The following is a 19,302-nucleotide window of genomic DNA, read 5'->3' on the forward strand; positions in this document are numbered from 1 at the left end:
ATTTATGATCTTTCTTCTTAAGCCGTAAAAAATTGACAGAAGATGTGTGAACGTATAGTGTCATTGTTCGCGTGTCAAATTCTGTCAAATTTTATTTTCAGGCTTTAGAAATGACAGTATTTATACATCTCAATGTCAGCACTTATATACACTGATAAGGAATTCCCTTATAACTTCTCCCCGTTCCTCGTCAAATCGTCCACTACTGTCTAGTTTCTAACTTTACCATATCGTGAGTAAATGATATTGACATTATTTAAACATATCATAACTTGAATACTTCAATACGTTGGTACGTCGCTAGTATATATTTAACACTCCAGTAAAGTGAGTGGATTTTTCACTTGATTTTTCCTGCAATTTTTTTTTTCTTCTTATTTCTATAAACGTGATTCTGTTTCCACAGTGTGCATATCATTATGTGTGTTCTTGTGATGATGACACACAAAACAATGTCGTTAAACTATGTATGCATTCACTATGCAGCTTGCATAACAAAGTGCTTTTTTCGACAAGAAAAAAACGGGAAGAATTATTTTAAAACTTGCATGCATTATGTTTGTGTATGAAAAAGTATATACACCGTCGATGTCAGCATAAAGTTATAACACAAAAAGTGTGTGTCTTACTTATTCCTGTCAAGTTCATTTTCAGTTGTCGTTGTTTTTTTTTGTGTAATATTTAAATTTGCATACGGGAGAGAAAGAGTTTTATTCTATACTTGTCGGAGTCTGCATTAAATAAACAGAAAACAAATTTTGAGCTTTTTTAACGGGAATTTTTTTCGCTTGGGTTTTTTCATTTCCATTTTTTTTCTTCCTTTGTGTAGAGAGAAAACAATTATATTGTGCATGGGACTGGGACTGAGCGTAGATATTGTTAAAGTGAAAAAAAAACGTTTTTTTTTGTTAGAAGTAATTTTTTCTTTAATTATTTCTAGGTACCTAACCAACAAGAATGTTTAATGAGTAAACTTGTGAAACTGAACATAGCCAAAATTAAATGGGAGACATTCTCTCGAGCTCTTAAAAAAATAATTGAACGAAACAAAAAATCAAATTAAATTTATCAAATTACCGTACGAGTATATTAAAATGTGTACCATCAACCTAGACACTAGATTTTCATTTAAATTAATTACCGCCAATAAAAAGGCGTGTAAATAAGATCATCAGTTTTACTATATCCGAATGGTAACACCTTGTATGAAGTAGAACTTCGCATAACTATTCTACTTCATACAACATAATACCGCATCCTAAACTAAAGCTAAAATAATTCTTATTTAATCACCTAAGTGAACTGGTCCATCACTCAAACTTTAAAAAAAATGTTAACCTAAAGCGTAAAGCTACGTCGCTTTAATGGCAACAACTTTCCGCCACGTCAATCGTTCTCTGCCGAATCCATCCAAAGATAAAATATCCCACTGTTGCACCCAAAATGACTGCCAAAACGAGCCACACATTGTATGTCATGACAATTAACATTAGTGCGTACGATACAGTCACCTGTATCATATGCATAAGTGTTTGGATCAGATGTGCTTTCTGGGTCAACAGTTGCCTATGGAAAACCGATTTTATTAGCGAGATGGAATTTACACACACAGAAACTATTGAATGCGGACGGGCTGTGTATATACCTAATTGTTTTCCGCGGTGGTGCCATGTCCTTTGGATTCGAACATGTAATTTGTTGTTGTGCCTGGTAGTCATTGTACAGTTTCTCTCGCCAGAATCTTAATCCCTCGTAGGCGATTGAAATGACAAAAATGACAAGAAAAGCCACAGCGAATTCTTCTCCCTTTGTCACTTTGATGCCCTTGAATAAGATTGACTCACAGTTGCCGGTGTGGAACTGAAGATTTAACTTTTAAAATATTTCTGCTTCAATTGTTTCAAATTGCAAAAAACGTTACCGTCATAATCATTGGACATGATTCGCTGTCTCCTTCGTCTCCATGGTCACCGTGTTGGCGTATGATGTAATCCATTCTGTGTTGCTCACTTAATTTTCAGTGAAACGCTACACTATTCAAATGAAGAAATCGAACTGGTGCAATGAAATCTTTTCGTGCTTTTATAAGTCAATCTACCAGCCATATCTTCGTCAATAACTTGATATCGTTTCAGATGATAAAAAATGTGGAAAAAAAATTATGGGGGACCATAAGAACTGATAAACTCTGATAAGCTGCGTTGATTATGAGATGAGATGAAAAATGTGTTAAGTAATTAGCAGAGACTATGAACAATGGACACGTTAATTCGATTTTTTTTTAAAATACCTCGGCGAGTCTCTGAATTTAGAAATTAGAGAAGACCTTAACTCGGCTATGGCGCGCCGTTCCTGCCTTTTATGTTTTTCTTAGAGGAATTCTAACAACAGCCTGTGACATTGTCACTTGCATTTAAAGTAAACTGTAATAAACACATTCTCATGGCAGGTTCACCAGCCATTGTAGAAGACGAACAAAAAGTTAAATCTAAACTGAAAGACAAACGAATCTGATTGGACCGGACCTGATATTCGGAGTTCAGGTAACGTTCTAGGGCTTCCAAAAACGCTGGTCAGGTCATGAACCTGGTCACAGTTTATCAAGCTAATCTAAGTTGTAAGTCATTTCAATCTTACGAATCCTACAGACCTTACGAGTCTAATATTCACGGGAATCGTGCGTGACTGATAATAATAGGAAAACGTAGGACTAATAAAAATCGCCCAGCGTGCACTTCTCATGACTCACATTTGTAACAAATCATGGAAATTCAAGCAAATACGACCGAAATTTCCCATAAATTGTCCGATGTAGAAGTAGACTCGATCATTAACAGCTAATCTTTACAGCAAAACAATATTTCGGAAACAATGTGAGAGACCAGTTTATTGGTGCCGTCTGCAATTTGCACTCGAACATGGCAACATAGTTTGATTCTCTCTTACATTAGACATTGGATTCGTGTGCAAAACACTTTTTTTTAAATACTCACTCCCAACTCATGTCACACTCTAATCTTACCTTTCATATTCAATTGGCTGGTGTATTGTTGTGGTCAACTTATCGACATGTTATTTTTCGTCTTGCCATTCAACCATTTATCAGTTCGTATAATCGTTGAGTGGAAATTAAATAAATGGCGATAAACGTGGAAAGTATCGCTGCTATCACAAACAATTGAAGTGGATTAAAGTGGATTGCCGTCACAATTGTATAGATTTGTTGTGTTTATTGTATTGATGCAATTGGTGTTTAAAATTAGACTGAGGTCATAGAAATAATGCATGTAAGCTGTTGGTGAAATGTACTGAGTTCCAAAAGCATTGTAGTCTTGGAACAACTTTCATTCACAAATATTCCACATTCCACTTTTTGTGGAATCTAAGAACGATGGCTTCCTTGAAAATGACACAAAAAATATTTATGACCTCTGTCCGTCGCCACAGAACAATTCTCTGCAGATTTTCCATTTCTACTTTATAATACGAGTTTTACTTACTCCGCGTATTGGTTCAGCAAAGCGATTTTAACTTTCAAATTACGTTTCAGATATTTGCTAAAGACAAACTTCATTCAAACAACCAACTGCTCTGTCGCCCTATTCTGCCCTATTCTTAATCTGCATTTTTATTCACCATCATTTCCCGTCATGGACTATAAAAACAAATTCAGAAAGAAAATCCTTTTTTTCTCTGTTTTCTTTTTAAAATTTAAAAGGGTGGATGAATTACAACGTAAATTGCTAATTGCAATGGCGGTTTAAATACTTTATTGAGTAAAAGTTTGAAAAAAAAAAATATTGTCGGTTGGGGAGAGTAAATTTCATTGAAAAAGTGCCAGTCGTTTAGTTTTAAATTGTGGCTTAAAGTCTCTGGAATTGTTATTGCAGGTATATGAACAATGATTTCGTCTTTTCCCCTTTGTGGTGAGAGCAAACTGAAATAATCAACAAAATAGATTTTTGAAACAGATACACGATAACAATGGGATATATCTGTACAGTACAGTGACTTCACTTTGAATTTTTAGGACAGCGTAAAATGTAGACATACCGTTTATATAACTACGTCTTCAGTAATATCCGGCATACCTGAAGTGCATTTCAAATTGAAATGTCAACTCAACAGTGAAAACGTATTGGCTCAGAGTTTTATCTGTCTTGTCAGTTTCACATTATTTTCATTTACGTCTGTAATACACCGGTCCTGTATTGAATGTCGGTCGGTATATGTATTTCGTATACATTCAGTCACTCACTCATTCATCAATAAATTAGCTTCTCCATTCATTTGCCTATGTATCGATCTATTCATCAATCCGCTTTATAAGCGGCGCCTATTCATTCATTCCTCCATATATACCAGCTGAGTCAGGGCCTATTACCTGGTAGTTCTATTTAATCCGAAATTTTCCTGAAATTTACTGAAAAATGTCTTCAGTAAACTTTGGCAAATTTTTGAAAGATTTCCGTAATTTTGAGCCCATATGGCCAGTGCGGGCCTCGTAAAATTAAAATGTGTGGCCCGTTTCGATGGAATAAATTGATATTGGCTCGTTCGGTTCGTGTTTTTTTATGTAGGTGGAAGCACAAGGTTTCGGGGGGTTTTGAAATTAATTTTCGCTATGTTGCTCACATTGCAATGTCAAATATGTCTAAGGTCGTTTAATTTGTGCTAGGTGAAGTCCTTTTTCACTAAGCAATCAGCGTAACCTTCGTAAATAAAAAATCTTGAATTTGTCAACAATGTGTGGCAACATGTAAAAAACAAAAATCGAAACCCCCTCAAAACCGGTGGCGATCCACTTGTCAACGGACAAAACATAAACAAATTACATCCCCTATGAAGTATTGATCCTGATGAGAAATCACACAAGAAAAGTCGTTCCTTTGCTTGGAAATAAATGATCGTTTTATTGTAAGCAACTTGTTCGTTTGAGTTCCAACACAAAAAGAGAAAGGACACAATGCTACGACGAGTTAATGTGATAACAATGCATTGACAGTGTTGTCGTCATTATAATTATGGATAAACGATGCAGTGTTAGCTACGTGTAAAGAATTGCATTCCAACACCACCTCTCAATTATTTAATTCACTTATTCCTTTAAATCAAAACAAAAACCCTTGGTTTTGTTCTGTCCAACCTGACGCTGTGTTTCGTTCCACCAACTTTGCTTGATCTACCGCCTTCCCGTCTTGTTTATCTTTCCATGCAATGTATCTCGGACAATAACTTTTAAAATGCCCAGACTCATCGCAAAAGAAGCAAAATGATTCTGTGCCTCTGACGTTCATAATTGAATCGTTGCTACTGGCGTTTTCGAGATTTCCGTTTAAATAATTGCATTCCAACATGAAGTACAATGAAACTACCAGGGACTGCTTTTGGGAGAGCATTTTCATAAATTTTCCCGAATTCAGTAAAATCTAGGAAAATATGGGAAAATTTAAGAAATTATGGGGAAATGTTTTCTTAAAAATATTCCCTGGAAACTGCCCTAATTGACATAGATTTGCCTCTCCCATTTTCAATTCAAAAATCACTTCCATCCACTTAACGTTTTGATGAATAAGTTAAACTGCCAAAACAATTCAATAAATTCCCGATAAACTTAGCTCTTCCACCCTAATACTTAAACTTAATTTGCAGCGCCATTTATTATTCCTGGGCGATAAATGCTCTCTGTGTACGATAATCGGTGTTATACCATTATGACCATTGTAAGGTCGTATACACTCCAGCAATCCTTTCAAACAATTACTGAGGACGGGTTATATGTACACACATAGAAAACGGTGGAGAACGCTTTGAAGATAAAAGCGCACATATTTGCACAAATTAAACAGCATTCCTGTGTTTATAATATTTTAAATAATCCGGTTCTCGTGTTTTGTGTTTGGTTAAATTCCCAAAAGATATTCACAAAACGGGAAGCTTTTACACCAGCCATATCTACAACAATGTACATTTTATGTAACTTCTTAGTATTTTCATTAAGCAAAAAACATACATTGACACCGGGAGAAAAAAAAGATGTTCCCACACCCAAAGTACAGATACTGTGGGAATATATTTATATTACTTTATAACGAAAATCTGGTTGGTTGTACATACACACCGTTTCTGATCCTTCGCTTTGCCCGCTTATTTAATATGAATATACTTCCATGTCTGTATACTTCGCAGGAACATACAATTTAATAGGTATGTACCGAAACACCCGTTGTATAATATAGGCTCAAGTGATCCCTGAAGTGCTTTTTGAAAGAGATAAAGTTTTTGGTGTTACATTCTACACCATCCATATAGCATTACTCACTCTTCACGATGTGGCATGTATAAACAACATGTTTGCGAGTAATTTTTTTTTGCTTAAAAAATTAATTATGAAATCGATTTCCATAACATCATAATCATAAAAAAAAAAGTTTAACCGAAACTCATTTTTCTGCTTGCGTTTGTGTGCCGTTGTGTCCCGCATGAGACAGGAAACTCCGGGCTGTGAGGAAGTAAATAAATTGGCAGTGAGTACTCGTTTATGGCGAGGAAGACGACGAAGAAGAGAAAAAAAAGACATAAAACTTTCAGGAGATTTATTTTCCGAAGACAAGCTTGTGCAAGAATGTATGTATATTCACACTGCTGGGACTTTAATATGCTAAAGTGCCTTAAGTATGGGATGATATTGTTTCGTATTTTTATGGGAGATGGGATTAAATTTCACAAATTCATCACAATTTTTATTGAAATTGCGGCTTGTTTATCTGTTTACAAAGTTTGGCGGTTTGATTGAGGGAATGAGATTCGTTACCGACCACTTTGTCAATTAATCTCAATATTAACAATATACCGTACGTACACAATGTAAATGGTTAGCTTCTGGTATCGTAATTTATTATTTCCAAACTAGAGTAAGCGATCACTTGTTACACTACCTAAGATGGTTCTGGCGAATTTATTTTTTGAACGTTAGCTCTAAAAAGTAACGCATTGTGTATATTTCGATCAATTTACATCGAATTTGTTTTGATTGAGATAAGTTTGCAGTCGGGAAATCTTTGTTCTTGTAAAAATTAATTAGCTTTCGACGATTTGAAACTGAGAAACTTTGCACAACGAAGCGAAAAATTAATTTCATTGGCAAACTGGGGACGGGATGGCCTAGTGGTTACTTACTGGAATAGTATAAAATCGCTCTTCGCCGCGATTTTGAAAAAAAAGAGTTATGTCACCCATGTCAGCGAAAGACGAGTGTTTACTAGTCTGGCCTGGCCTTACACCGAAATTGTCCAGGTTCGATGGCCGTGTCACACGAAATTCCACACAGAATTTCTCTAGCGATTATACCCAAGACTTTTTTTTAGGAATTTAAATTCTTAAAAATTATGAAAATTTCGAAAAATTCTAAAAAAAAGTTCCGAGAACAAATTTCAGAATTTTTTGGAGTTATGAGAATTAAAACCACCAAAAAATGTCATACTTGCATTCTCATCGTCCTAAAGCTCACTTAAGCGTTACAATTTGCGCTATGTCTAGGGCTGAAACGATGTATTTGTAGACATATGTAGCCTACATTTAGGTAAATTATCAGTTATGCTCCTAACTTTCCTCAGAGAGTGTTCGAATTCTTCGAGGCGTGGTGCAGAAGTCACACTAGATCAGAAAATATTCTGATCTGCGCGTTAGAAATGACCAAAATGCTCTCTCACTGTCGGTTTTTTGGTAAAATGGATTTTTCAGGCAGAAAAATCAGACGATTTATCCTTCTGATCTGAGTGGTCGTGCCAACCGCTCATATGGTTCAGAATAGCAGATTCAGATATTAGAATTCGAGACTTTTTCGGTTACTAGTTCTCTTGAAGTCTTGAAGACCACTACATCTACAGAACAAAAAATACACAAAATGTGATTTGAAAAAAGGGCATTATTGACTCCGTCTGCCTTTATTTTAAATTCTACACGCAATTCGCGTACCGTTTTCTCGTCAGTCACATAAACAGCTTAAGCAGAAATTAATGTGGTTAAGCTTCATCTGAAATTACAAGATTTTATGTTATCATTTCGGGGCCTTTTGAAGTTAAATTTATAATTGAAATAATCTCGTCATCTAAAGCCACCACATTTTTCTCATAAAGACCGGCGATAAAGTGCTTTAAGAACACACTTAAAATGGCGAGGCTGAATTAGTCGGGAGGAGTGTGCTAATGGTTAGTAAAATAAAATTTAAGGAAAAAAAATTAAATGAAAGAATTTTCCATTTTATCTTTCTCCGGTGAATATAATTCGTCATAAAATGTGTAAAATGTGTAAAATTATTATTGTTAAAAGTAAAAGTACCGAGCGTCGACGATATAATATAATTAAATTGTACACCCGTCTATAGATGCGTCCCATATAGATATCTTCCGGTGTAGTATACCGTCGTTTTCAAGTATAATTTTGCCAACAACTACGTCATTCAGTCATTCGTATTTACAGATTTTTATTACATTTCACTCGGTTTCTTATGTGGTTCGTCGAGTCTCTGGGTAGGTAAATTTTCGATTTATATCTGCGGAAAACCATTTTTATCATAATTTTTCTCATCATTCCAAGCGAAGGGAAAGAATGCGAAAACCATTATCCGCACGAAAAAAAAGAAATGAGAAGAGAATTCTATACGACTCTCAGGACAAGGATAAATGATGTAAATTCAGATTGTTTGTAAATCCTGTTACAAGAGGTTTTTCGGGTACAGAATGTATTGTCGTATTTTCATGGAACACATTTCTCTGAAGTTTAAAACGAAAATAATTTTCATATTTCGTCGAATTTACTTTTCTTTACTTTGGTGGAGTATGCACTTAGAATCGAAATATCAAAATATTTTCCCAGTTAAGTGGGTCATATAAGCTTGGGACTTTGTTGAAAATAACATTCTTAATGCGTTTCGATTTGTGTCTGAGTATGTCTGAGACCTCATCTCCGTAGTGGATTCGCACCCGGATTAGGTTGATACATGAAACGATAAGATTGGGGATGCAAGCACCGTGCTAAACTCCAACGCAGAAAAAATGTATTTAAAAAATGATCATTTCGGGGAGGCTGCGCCCCAGCTAGAGAAATGCTAACTTGTCAGCACTACATGGGCTAGAATCCAAATATGAATAAGAACTAGGCTCTGTGACTAATCGTAACAATCTTTGTATGCAATTCTCTCCCAAAGAATAAAACAGTCATTCACACGCGTATCTATTTCGTGCAATATTTGTAACTTAGCATCTAACATTTCTCTGGTCTATCATTGGGGCCATCCTTGTGCTCAAAAACTTAATCGTGTTTAATCGTGCAATCATGGATTAGAAATCTTGCAAGCGTTTTCCAAGCAATTTTGGGGTTCTCCTTTACAAATTGGTCCTAAATTTTCATAATAACCAGGTGCATAAACTCATGAAGTGTTCTCCCGAACCTGCAAAATTTTCTCACAGCATTGCTAGGTTACTACGCAAGATTTCTAGCAATTGCTAACAATACATTGGTAGTAAGGAAAATCACATAGAAAAAGGTTTTCACTAAACGGTCTGTGGACTCTATGACAATACTCTTAATAAAGATTCTAACCATACCACTGCGTCCATCATTAACATTCTTCATGAGTCAAAAAGCCCCCCAATTTTGATACATTGATGCGTGTGGATCCGAATATTTTTTATATTAATGCTAGGAATAGTGCTATGCTATGACTTATATTTCCTCAAACCGAAAGATCAAGAATAAATTTGCACGGATTACCTGCATTTTTCGCTTGAAAATAAGGATTTCATCCGATATTTCTGTACACACTGTTCATCATCCATTCGCACCTTCGCTATCTCTTCTTCTAAATTCATTTTCAATTCACATAAGCGATCCATTCGCCATGATTTATGAATCTGTTCTTTGAAAAGAATTTTCCTTGCGCTGGAACGTTTGTGTTGTACGTGGTAGGTATTTTCCAATACCCGGTTATCAAATCGCCAATTTTCTTCCATCAATTTTGAATGAAAATTTTCTTTAACAAAAAGAAAAACTTTTTTTTTGTTCGAAAATAAATTTTTCACATCTTCATCAAACGCAACAAAATATTTTCTTTTTGTCTTCTTATAAAGTGTTCACTTATACACATATTCTCGCTTTGCTCGTTCCAGTTCGTCAATACATTTTCGTTTTATTGGTTTTCATCGTAAGATAAAGCTCTTTGATTTTCTTCAATAAAAGAAATGTGGAAATGGTGATGGTGGATGTATGTTTATGTAAGAAAGATGTAAAGTAATCTAATTTGTTATTTCGAATGGAAAGACGTAAAGAATGTTGGTTTTTTCTTATAATTTTTTTTTTCGTTACGAGTAACTGGCTCCGAAGGAAATTTAATTTTAATTCTCTTTGGCGCTACACACCCCGTCTATATACAGCATATCTGGAGAGATATATGTGTACCGGTGTTACGTATACATTGTATAAATCTATAGACATACCATTCCATTGTATTCAAGCGTATTGAGAATGAAATCTTTTTTAATATGAAAAATGTGCAGAAAAGTGTGTAATTTAATTTTATAGAAAATTTCAAAAATTGACGCAATTTATCGCATTTTTTGTAGCTTTCGTTTCGTTTTGTGTATTGTGCACGGATAGGTGCTGAAGCACTATAGTGTATAGTGTATACAATGGCAATAAAGTACATTATCTGAACTGTATGAAAAGGGAATAAAACGTTCTTCAATCGGAATTATTCAGCCTTGAATTTTCTTTTCTTTTTATTTAATTTTACTCGATTAAGAGTCTAAACCTCTATCAGCTTCCTTATTACTTTCCGAAAATTTTTCTGTATTTTCTGCAGCGAACAATAGCTATTTATATATATATCTGAGTGATAAATTCTTTTTAGGCACTATATATGTCGATTCAGCCTCGATTGAGAATAAACATCGTGTTCCTAAATAGTTATTTATGCCACCGAGTGATTACGGTCATTTATGACATCGAGGTCAGTAGTTTTTAACATAACAAGTATGCAAAGTAGAATTGTCGTGTGCATTTCGTTGAACCGAGGCGAACCCGAAGTCAATAAACACACAGTTTCATTCAGTCACAGACTTGCAAAAATGCTTTTTTATGCACTAGATGTGTAGGTCGCTCAAGGTCGCAGGCCGAGTGTTAAAATGTGCGTCATATGTCTAAAAAAGCATTTGTAACCAAAGTCATGGTACAGTACAGCGCTTTTCGAAGTAATTTTCCCCTCAATCGAAAGTTTCACTTTTCTGAGTTGAAAAAAACGTTTTTTTTCCTGTTTCGTCAACCTACAAATAGTATCAATATGAATTGGCCTCGAAGCTCTAGATTTAGATGAATGTGTTCTGGTATGTGGGTGTTGTTCTGAGAAAGTACCAAATCTAAATGCTTCACAGTGCTTCGAACATTATTAAATTAAATCTGTTTAACGGGGAAATTTCTAATGTATGTAGGTGTTTTTGCTGTACGTATAGTATACATAGGTACATGCAAGTGTACAACGTATTTTTAGCTGTCATTAGGTTATGATAGGACAGAGTTACCAAGTGAGGTGTTTGTCCATTTTTGTGGGTCACGCTTTTACTGGGGTGAAAGCGAGGAGCCTGTTCTTTCTTCCGGTATGCGGTATATACAAAAGAGTTAGTCGGATGGGCGATTATAACGTTTTTTGAGAGTATCAAAAACTTTACAATGGTGATGCAAATGAAAGGTCTCGACGGCAGAATCGTAAAAATGTTTATGCAAATCAGTTGAGTGAGTCTCGAGGTACCGAATTCTTCATTTTCTTCTTCATCTGAATTATACCTGTCAGGTCGGGTACAGTATCATCGGTGCTGGAAAAATAATTTTTATGTTTGGTTTGAGTTGATTTTTCTTATCAAACGATGATGTACATCGTTTTTGTCTTGTATAGTGTAGATGCGGATATTTAGTGTGAAAAGAATCGTGCACCTAGCAACACTGATTATTCTATAGATTTGAACTGAGCAAAATTTTCTTTCGTATTTTTAACAACAACAAAGAAGCGGAACATACGAAAAGTCCACAGACAGTTATTTTCTACTCAGAATGAAAAACCTGTCAAATTCGATAGATCTATTGACTAAAAGTACGGACGAGAGTAAATTGAAGTCGCGTCGATGTTTAAATTGTGGAGGATTCCATCCGATAGAAGTATGTCCATTCAAAGAAAAAGGTATGCCTTGCTTTCGATGCAACAAACTTGATCATATTGGGAAGCCTGGTGGATCGACCCGAGTAGTCGAAAAATCCGACATAAAAAATGACATGGGCAAAGCGAATGATAAAACGTTGGAAATGGGAATACATTTGTCCAGTTGGAGGTTGCGATTGGATCATGGAAGCGTAGTTGTTCAAGCCGTAATTTGCACTGGAACGAAACACTCATTTCTACGAAAATCGAAGTTCATGGAATTGGAATATGCACCAATCCACAAGCAATCATCAACAGTTGAACGCATGCTTGGTACGGAAGTGCAAACATTGGGTTCATACGAACTGCATATGAACATTGGCCATGAGGGTTATTACATTCAGTGCCACATTCTAAACGACAAACTGTTGCCGGAAGAGATGGTCTTGGGAATGAATTTCGTCAGTGGTGTGGAACTTGTAATCAAAGAAGGAAGAATTTCAGTCAGAAGAACAAAGAAGACGCAGAGCGGGAGTCAAGAGACTCAAGTTGAAATTTACAGCACAATGAGAGATTGGAGTGGACGGACAAAGCCATTAATTCCATAGCGGCACCGTGAAAATAATTCCGAATCAAATTCATAAAATTCTATAAGTTTTGGCTTAATATATCGAACAATAATTACGATTTCAACTGATTGTTTACTTTTTCAAGCTGATTCCAACCCAGAACTTCACCAGATTCCACCAAAAAATAGGAAAAAAATAGTCCCCTACCATATGAAATACTTTGCTAACATGTGACTAAATGGAAATTTTGCGCAATAAATGTGAAGATTGTTAACCCGAGACGAAGCCGAGGTTGACAACACATCGTATACATCCAGTTTAGGCACAAGTTAGCAACAAGATTTTATGTACAGTAGTGAGATCTTCATTTTTCCAAACGTCACTTTTGCGCACTAGTGCGCAAAAGCGTATATGAATCATAGGATCATAATCGACGTTCGACGTTTTTCGACGTTACTACTATATACTATTATGACATTGATTGGTTCACTGTTATAATGGCTTATTATTCGGAATATTTAGTCTTAAATTCGTTAAAAATTCTTTCAAAATTTTGAGAATTTTTAAGAATTATTCATTCCCGCACTTTAGTAAGCAAGGCACGCCATATAAAAAGAAGGCAATTTGTATGTCTGAGTGAGTGTGAGAAATTGTAACATCGTGAAGGGATTTGTGTGTTGTGATGATGGTTGGATGGTGGTGTGATGATGAAACAATTTTAGCAAGAAAAAAAATGCGACACAAGTGACAGATGATTCTTTTGCGCAAAATTTCCATTAACACACTAGTTCGGAAAAAAGCCATTAGACCCTGGAAAATGCCAAGGTAAATATAGTGAGGAGGTAATGCCTACTTGTGTTTCACAAACATATTTTCAATATCTCACAACAGATGGTCCGACTTTCTATTCCATTTTTTGCTTTCAACGAAGGAATGAGATGGCGTTTGTATCGAACTTTCGTGCTACAGCACATCTGATTCGGTTATATATGGCATAACCTCCTCACTATATTTACCTTGGAAAATGCGTCTCTTCTGTCGTAACAAACAACTATTCAAAATTAAAAATTTTTTTTTTTTATTTACTTGGAGTATTCGGAACAAACCACACAAAGACAGAATCTTTCGTGTCTCAAATATAAGATGACGGTCACATTGTTCGACTTCATTTTAGGAAATCCGAGGCTAATTTGGTAACTGCGCTCACATTTTCTGGTTGGACTACACTACTTAACCACCGCTCAGCCTTCGTCACAATCAATTCCCATCTGTCTTTTTCGTCGGCTAGTTTACTTCTGAAAAAACCTACTGCCAATGCCGTTGCAAACTTTTGTTCGGACAAATTATTTGCAACGCATGCTAGACAGTGTTGATGATGAGAGTTTAACATAAAACTGACACGCTGATGGTTCAAATTCAATATTCAAATACCTGCTTTGAGTTCCTGCAACGTTTTTCCCAAGATCTGTGATAGGGCTTCGTTCAAGGTAAATGATCCATCATACGATTGAAGACTGATGAGTAGCATCAAAGTTGACGAAGATCCTAATGCAGCGTTATCTCTCGTGCTATTATCTTCTTCATTAGCGCTGTAGGATGAGCCCGCTATCCCACTAACCGAGTGATAATTGTAAGGTAAAGTCTGATAGTTGTATGATGATTGCTGATAAGGTCTTGTGGCTGTCGTCCCTAATTCGCTCTCACTAATTCCGCTTCCAATAGATCCGATTCCAATAGATCCGATCCCACTAGATCCACTTCCAATATATCCGCTACCACTAGATCCGCTTCCAATAGATCCGATCCCACTATATCCGCTTCCAATAGATCCTATCTCACTATATCCGCTACCACCAGATCCGATCCCACTGTATACACTCCCACCATATTCACTACCACTCCCACTATATCTGCTACCACCAGATCCGATCCCACTGTATCCGCTACCAGTATATCCACTACCACTAGATCCGATTCCACTATATCCGCCACCACTGTATCGACTCCCAGGATATGTACTACCAGTATATACACTACCACTTCCACTAGATCCGATTCCACTATATCCGCTACCACTAGATCCTATACCACCATATCCGCTCTCAGGATATGTACTACCAGTATATCCACTACCACTCACACTATATCCGCTACCACTAGATCCGCTCCCAGGATATGCAATACCAGTATATCCATTACCACTACCACTAGATCCGATTCCACTATATCCGCTTCCAGGATATGCACTACCAGTATATACACTACCACTCCCACTATATCCGCTACCACTAGATCCGCTCCCAGGATATGCAATACCAGTATATCCATTACCACTACCACTAGATCCGATTCCACTATATCCGCTTCCAGGATATGCACTACCAGTATATACACTACCACTCCCACTATATCCGCTACCACTGGATCCGCTTCCAGTATATGCAATACGAGTATATCCATTACCACTACCACTAGATCCTATTCCACTATATACGCTACCAGGATATGCACTACTAGTATATACACCACCACTACCTCTATATCCGCTACCACTAGATCCGATTCCACTATATACGTTACCGTATGAACCATGCGATGGGAATGCCAACACACCCATCCTATTCCCACCATGCCAGCCATGTGCAATTTGACTAGGTACATGTCTTGTTACCATCACCCAGCTCTCCTTCGATTGCTTGTCGTTTCTCACGTCACTAGCAATAAAGGAAGTGTATCTAGACGCAATACCTACAAAAACGAAGAAAAAGTTATATAAAATCGTACAGTTGCTCGATTAAACGTCAGTACCATTCTGACATCCAATTTCTATGATTTCGTTTTTCAAGATCTTCTCTGCTTCCGAATTTTTGGATTGCAATGAAGAAACTTCCATTTCCAGCTCACGAATAAGTTTTATCGCTGCAAGACGATGAAGTAAATTTCCATTTCCGTCGAGATTATTGGAAGTAGAATGCTTGAAGGAGTTTTTTTGTTAGTTTCATCAAATTTGCAAGACACTCTGTCTCCATCGTCTTACCTCTATTTTCACAGTAAGTGGCCCATCTGGCGTGTGCGCCGTAATAAGCACCGATTTCGGACAGCCATTTTTGAAAATTCCTAATACCAACAACTGTGACCCGTCATAAACTGGACGAACTTTCTTGGGTGATTGTCTGATACCCGAAAGATACGATTCTGAGCCAGCTTCAGACTCGATTGGTTTGTTGTAGCCGAATAAAGTATTTTCAACAACAACATCGGACGCTTGTCTCTCTGGAACATCATCTGTAGCCGATTCATCCCACTTTATCGTGACATTAAAGAGTGACGGTTGCAATGCATTTTTCAGTTGATTGATAACCTTCTTATCCATGCTTTCGTTATAATTTACAAAAACGGCTGTTCCACCACCAGCTGTGGCAACTCCTTCAACCAAATAATGTGATGCGGCATCACCGATACCAAGTGTAAACACTCTAACTTTATGTGCGTTAGCCTTTACTATTCCGAGCACCCTATCTGTGTCGTAAACCTGTTACCACAGCCGAATTATAGTGAAGATGAGACAGTCAAAAATAAATTACATACTTCGCCATCAGTGAGAATAAAAAACTGCTTCGAGTATCCATCGATCGATGGTTTTTCGTACAATGCTTTTAATGGCTCAAAAATCTCGGTACCACCCAGATCGGCGTCCAATTCTGTTAACATTCGTTATTGAATTAGAGGTTTGCAGCAAATTGAACATATATTCACCTGTCGCATGTTTCAATGCCATCCTCAAACTATCGTCATCGTATTTGACACTAGCCGGAAACAAGAACTCATGACTGGAACCGAATCCTAGCACATTGAAATAGCAATCGACAGGCATGGAATGAAGGAACAGCTATGGATCGAACGTTCATTACAGGCTCGGTAAACATATTTAAAATAAAAATTGCCATACTGTGAGAGCTTCCTTTGCCGAACGGATACTTGGACCCAACATGGATCCAGACCTATCCAATACGAATATCAGTTCCGTCTTCTGTTCGTCCAATTTGAAACTAGGCAGCAAATGAATCATAACAGCAGTAGTACCATTACCATTGTCTGATGTCTGAATGAAAATGGGAAAATGACAACGTTCTCATAGATTGAGTTATTGAGCACCCAATATTACCTCTGAATACAGTCTTGGCTTATGCTTTTCCCGTGGTTCAATAATGATCACAAAATCACGATCCATGTCCGTTGTTTGTCCCGACAATTCGACAGTAGCCTTCTGCCAGTCATCATTTTCGTACGTAGTTGCTTCGGATTTCTCTACGGTAACTGTATGTGTAGGACTCACAATGGACTTAATCCCACCTTGGATGGAAACATCCACTCTCATCGACAAAGGTACTGGCGATGACTGTGAGAATGTCATGTTCCTAATATCCATCGCTTGTCGATCGGTTTCCTCAGCAGAAATGTAACGCGGTGCAATTGTCGTTGGTATATAGAAGCGAATATTATTTGTTCCTGGTTCATTTTTCACTTCTGTAACGTATTCGATGGTAACCTTTACGCGAGAGCCTGGTCGTAAACTACCAACTCGAAGCTGAACAACGAATCGTTACAGATTTATTCGATCCAAGTCAAAGTGTTTACTCACTTTGAACATATCAGCTTTAGTCTCCTCTCCCAGGAACGCTGTCGTTCTATTCGCTACTGCTTCATCATACGCCTCTTGTGCTTCCTCTCTGGGTTTCACAACGCCCTTAAATATTTCATTTTGTCGGTAGCTACACGAGACCATAATTAACTGACAACGAACTTACTTTGATCATTCTGTCATCCAGTTCCACTCGAAAATTAGTCACTGCTCCATCCGGATCAATTGGAAAGTAATAAATAGCCTCAATCGGCTGCTCTTCCTTGTTCACATAGTTTTGGGTTATTTCAACTTGCGCCACAGCATGAAGCACCAACGCAGTCACATACACAGATAGTAATGGAATTGGATAGACATCAGGATGTGCCGCATCAACCATTGACACTAGGCCACAGGAAATATTTTTGTATTCTCCGAAGCTATTCGTAAACATGATTCCAATATTACTCAGTCGAAGTCAAGAACGATACTGAGACTGATGATGTTCCTATAAGTTTTTCATAATTTGTATCAGTAATTTTGTTATTTCCCCTCAAGAAAAAAACATAATTTCATTATCACATTATTCAGTTATTTTATTTCGCTTCGTTGAAAATTCCGCGAATTTAGATTGTGATTACGAATTATGCAACACGACAGCACTACATGTAGTGCTTCTTTTTAATTTATTAAAATGTAGAAAAAATCAAATAAAAAAAATAGATAATTATTCAACTTTTTATCAAATGTAACCTAATGCCAATCGTTCGTATTGCTAGGACGGAAATGGGTCGCTAGAATTTTCCCATTCCCAAATGATGCTAACATGTCCACCATTCAGGATGTAAAAGCATAGTCATTCAAAACTCGAAAGCTAGTAACGCTTAATGCACTCCGACCTCCTATGAAAATATTTTTTCATACCTAGGACCCTAGGACTCCGTCCAATATGAAAAATACTATTCGTACCACGGACTAAAAGTCTTTTTAGCGTATTTGATTCCAGACCTCGCCTTCGGCTCTGTCTGGAAACTTCTCACTCGCTAAAAAAGACTTTTACTCTTAAAAGTGACCTTATCGTTTGGTGCCGAAATATATAAAGTTTCGAGAGCCACAGAAATTGTCCACTTGGAGAAAACTGAAAATTAAAAAAAATATCACAAAAAACACAATTTTTTTTAAGGAGGTTAATTCCTAAAAATAGACCCTGTTCAGATAATATGGAAAAATATTTCTTTTTATGGGTGAGAATACGATCGTGAACAAATTGAAATTAAGGAATTGGACTTTATTAGATTTTTCAATCAATTGTACGTAACAGGCAAACAGATATTTCTTTTGTTCGGGTCTGGGGGCGATGGAAATATGAACCAATTTGTTCAATCACCATTAATTAATCACAGTTAATAAGCTGAGAAATGATAAAGTTGGTACACCTGCGGCTGAAAACAGCGCAAGTACTAGTCACAGGCGTCCCAACTTTATAATATCTCTCTGCATAAACGGCGAGCGTATTGTCAATTAAATCTGTGACTTCTTTTGTGCAGAGTCAACAGTGTTTTCTACTAAATCTTCTACTTTGCTAGGCATTACGAATTACTTTACATGTTTTTGTAGTGGTTGGTTATCCATAACAAATGTTCAGTATTGCTTCTTGTTGAACACCCTTCACTAGAAAATTAACATGACGAAAAAGTTAATGATCGTGAACAAGAAACTGAAACTTTTATCTCCTAAAGCCGGTGCTTTTCATTAGTTGCCAAGATAAAGGATCATCTAATCGCGAAAAATTTATTGTATGGATGACAAAGATTTTATTCCATGAAGATAATTAGGACGAAACGTCGCGCTGATGACTGAAAGCTGAAATATCTGATTGTTTGTAAACTTCGGTGATTTTTGGAGAGCCTTTGTTATCAGTTCTA

The 19,302-nt window shown here is 36.7% G+C and overlaps 2 protein-coding genes across 3 annotated transcripts; both read right to left on the minus strand.

Annotated features, from left to right (window-relative positions):
- Positions 1 to 905: 905 nt before the first annotated feature.
- LOC119076546 (high affinity copper uptake protein 1-like) lies at positions 906 to 17,978 on the minus strand. Of its 2 annotated transcripts, none has more exons than XM_037183341.1 (4): positions 17,960 to 17,978; positions 1,922 to 2,005; positions 1,646 to 1,860; positions 906 to 1,566 (listed from the first exon to the last, which is right to left on the minus strand). In XM_037183341.1, the coding sequence occupies exons 2-4, from the start codon at positions 1,994 to 1,996 to the stop codon at positions 1,362 to 1,364; spliced, it is 495 nt and encodes a 164-aa protein (XP_037039236.1). In that variant the 5' UTR covers positions 1,997 to 2,005; positions 17,960 to 17,978; the 3' UTR covers positions 906 to 1,361. The 2 variants fall into 2 exon arrangements, with proteins under 2 accessions (XP_037039236.1, XP_037039237.1); XM_037183342.1 differs by lacking the exon at positions 17,960 to 17,978 and adding an exon at positions 9,181 to 9,187.
- On the minus strand, positions 14,180 to 17,886 carry LOC119077207 (von Willebrand factor A domain-containing protein 5A-like). Its single transcript, XM_037184390.1, has 10 exons — positions 17,565 to 17,886; positions 17,399 to 17,503; positions 16,922 to 17,344; positions 16,706 to 16,858; positions 16,513 to 16,645; positions 16,345 to 16,457; positions 15,794 to 16,288; positions 15,565 to 15,730; positions 15,339 to 15,504; positions 14,180 to 15,176 (listed from the first exon to the last, which is right to left on the minus strand). The coding sequence occupies exons 1-10, from the start codon at positions 17,829 to 17,831 to the stop codon at positions 14,180 to 14,182; spliced, it is 3,018 nt and encodes a 1,005-aa protein (XP_037040285.1). The 5' UTR covers positions 17,832 to 17,886.
- Positions 17,979 to 19,302: the final 1,324 nt, after the last annotated feature.

This window comes from Bradysia coprophila, unplaced genomic scaffold (assembly GCF_014529535.1).
Source record: "Bradysia coprophila strain Holo2 unplaced genomic scaffold, BU_Bcop_v1 contig_232, whole genome shotgun sequence".
In the NCBI taxonomy this organism is placed as follows: Eukaryota; Metazoa; Arthropoda; class Insecta; order Diptera; family Sciaridae; genus Bradysia; species Bradysia coprophila.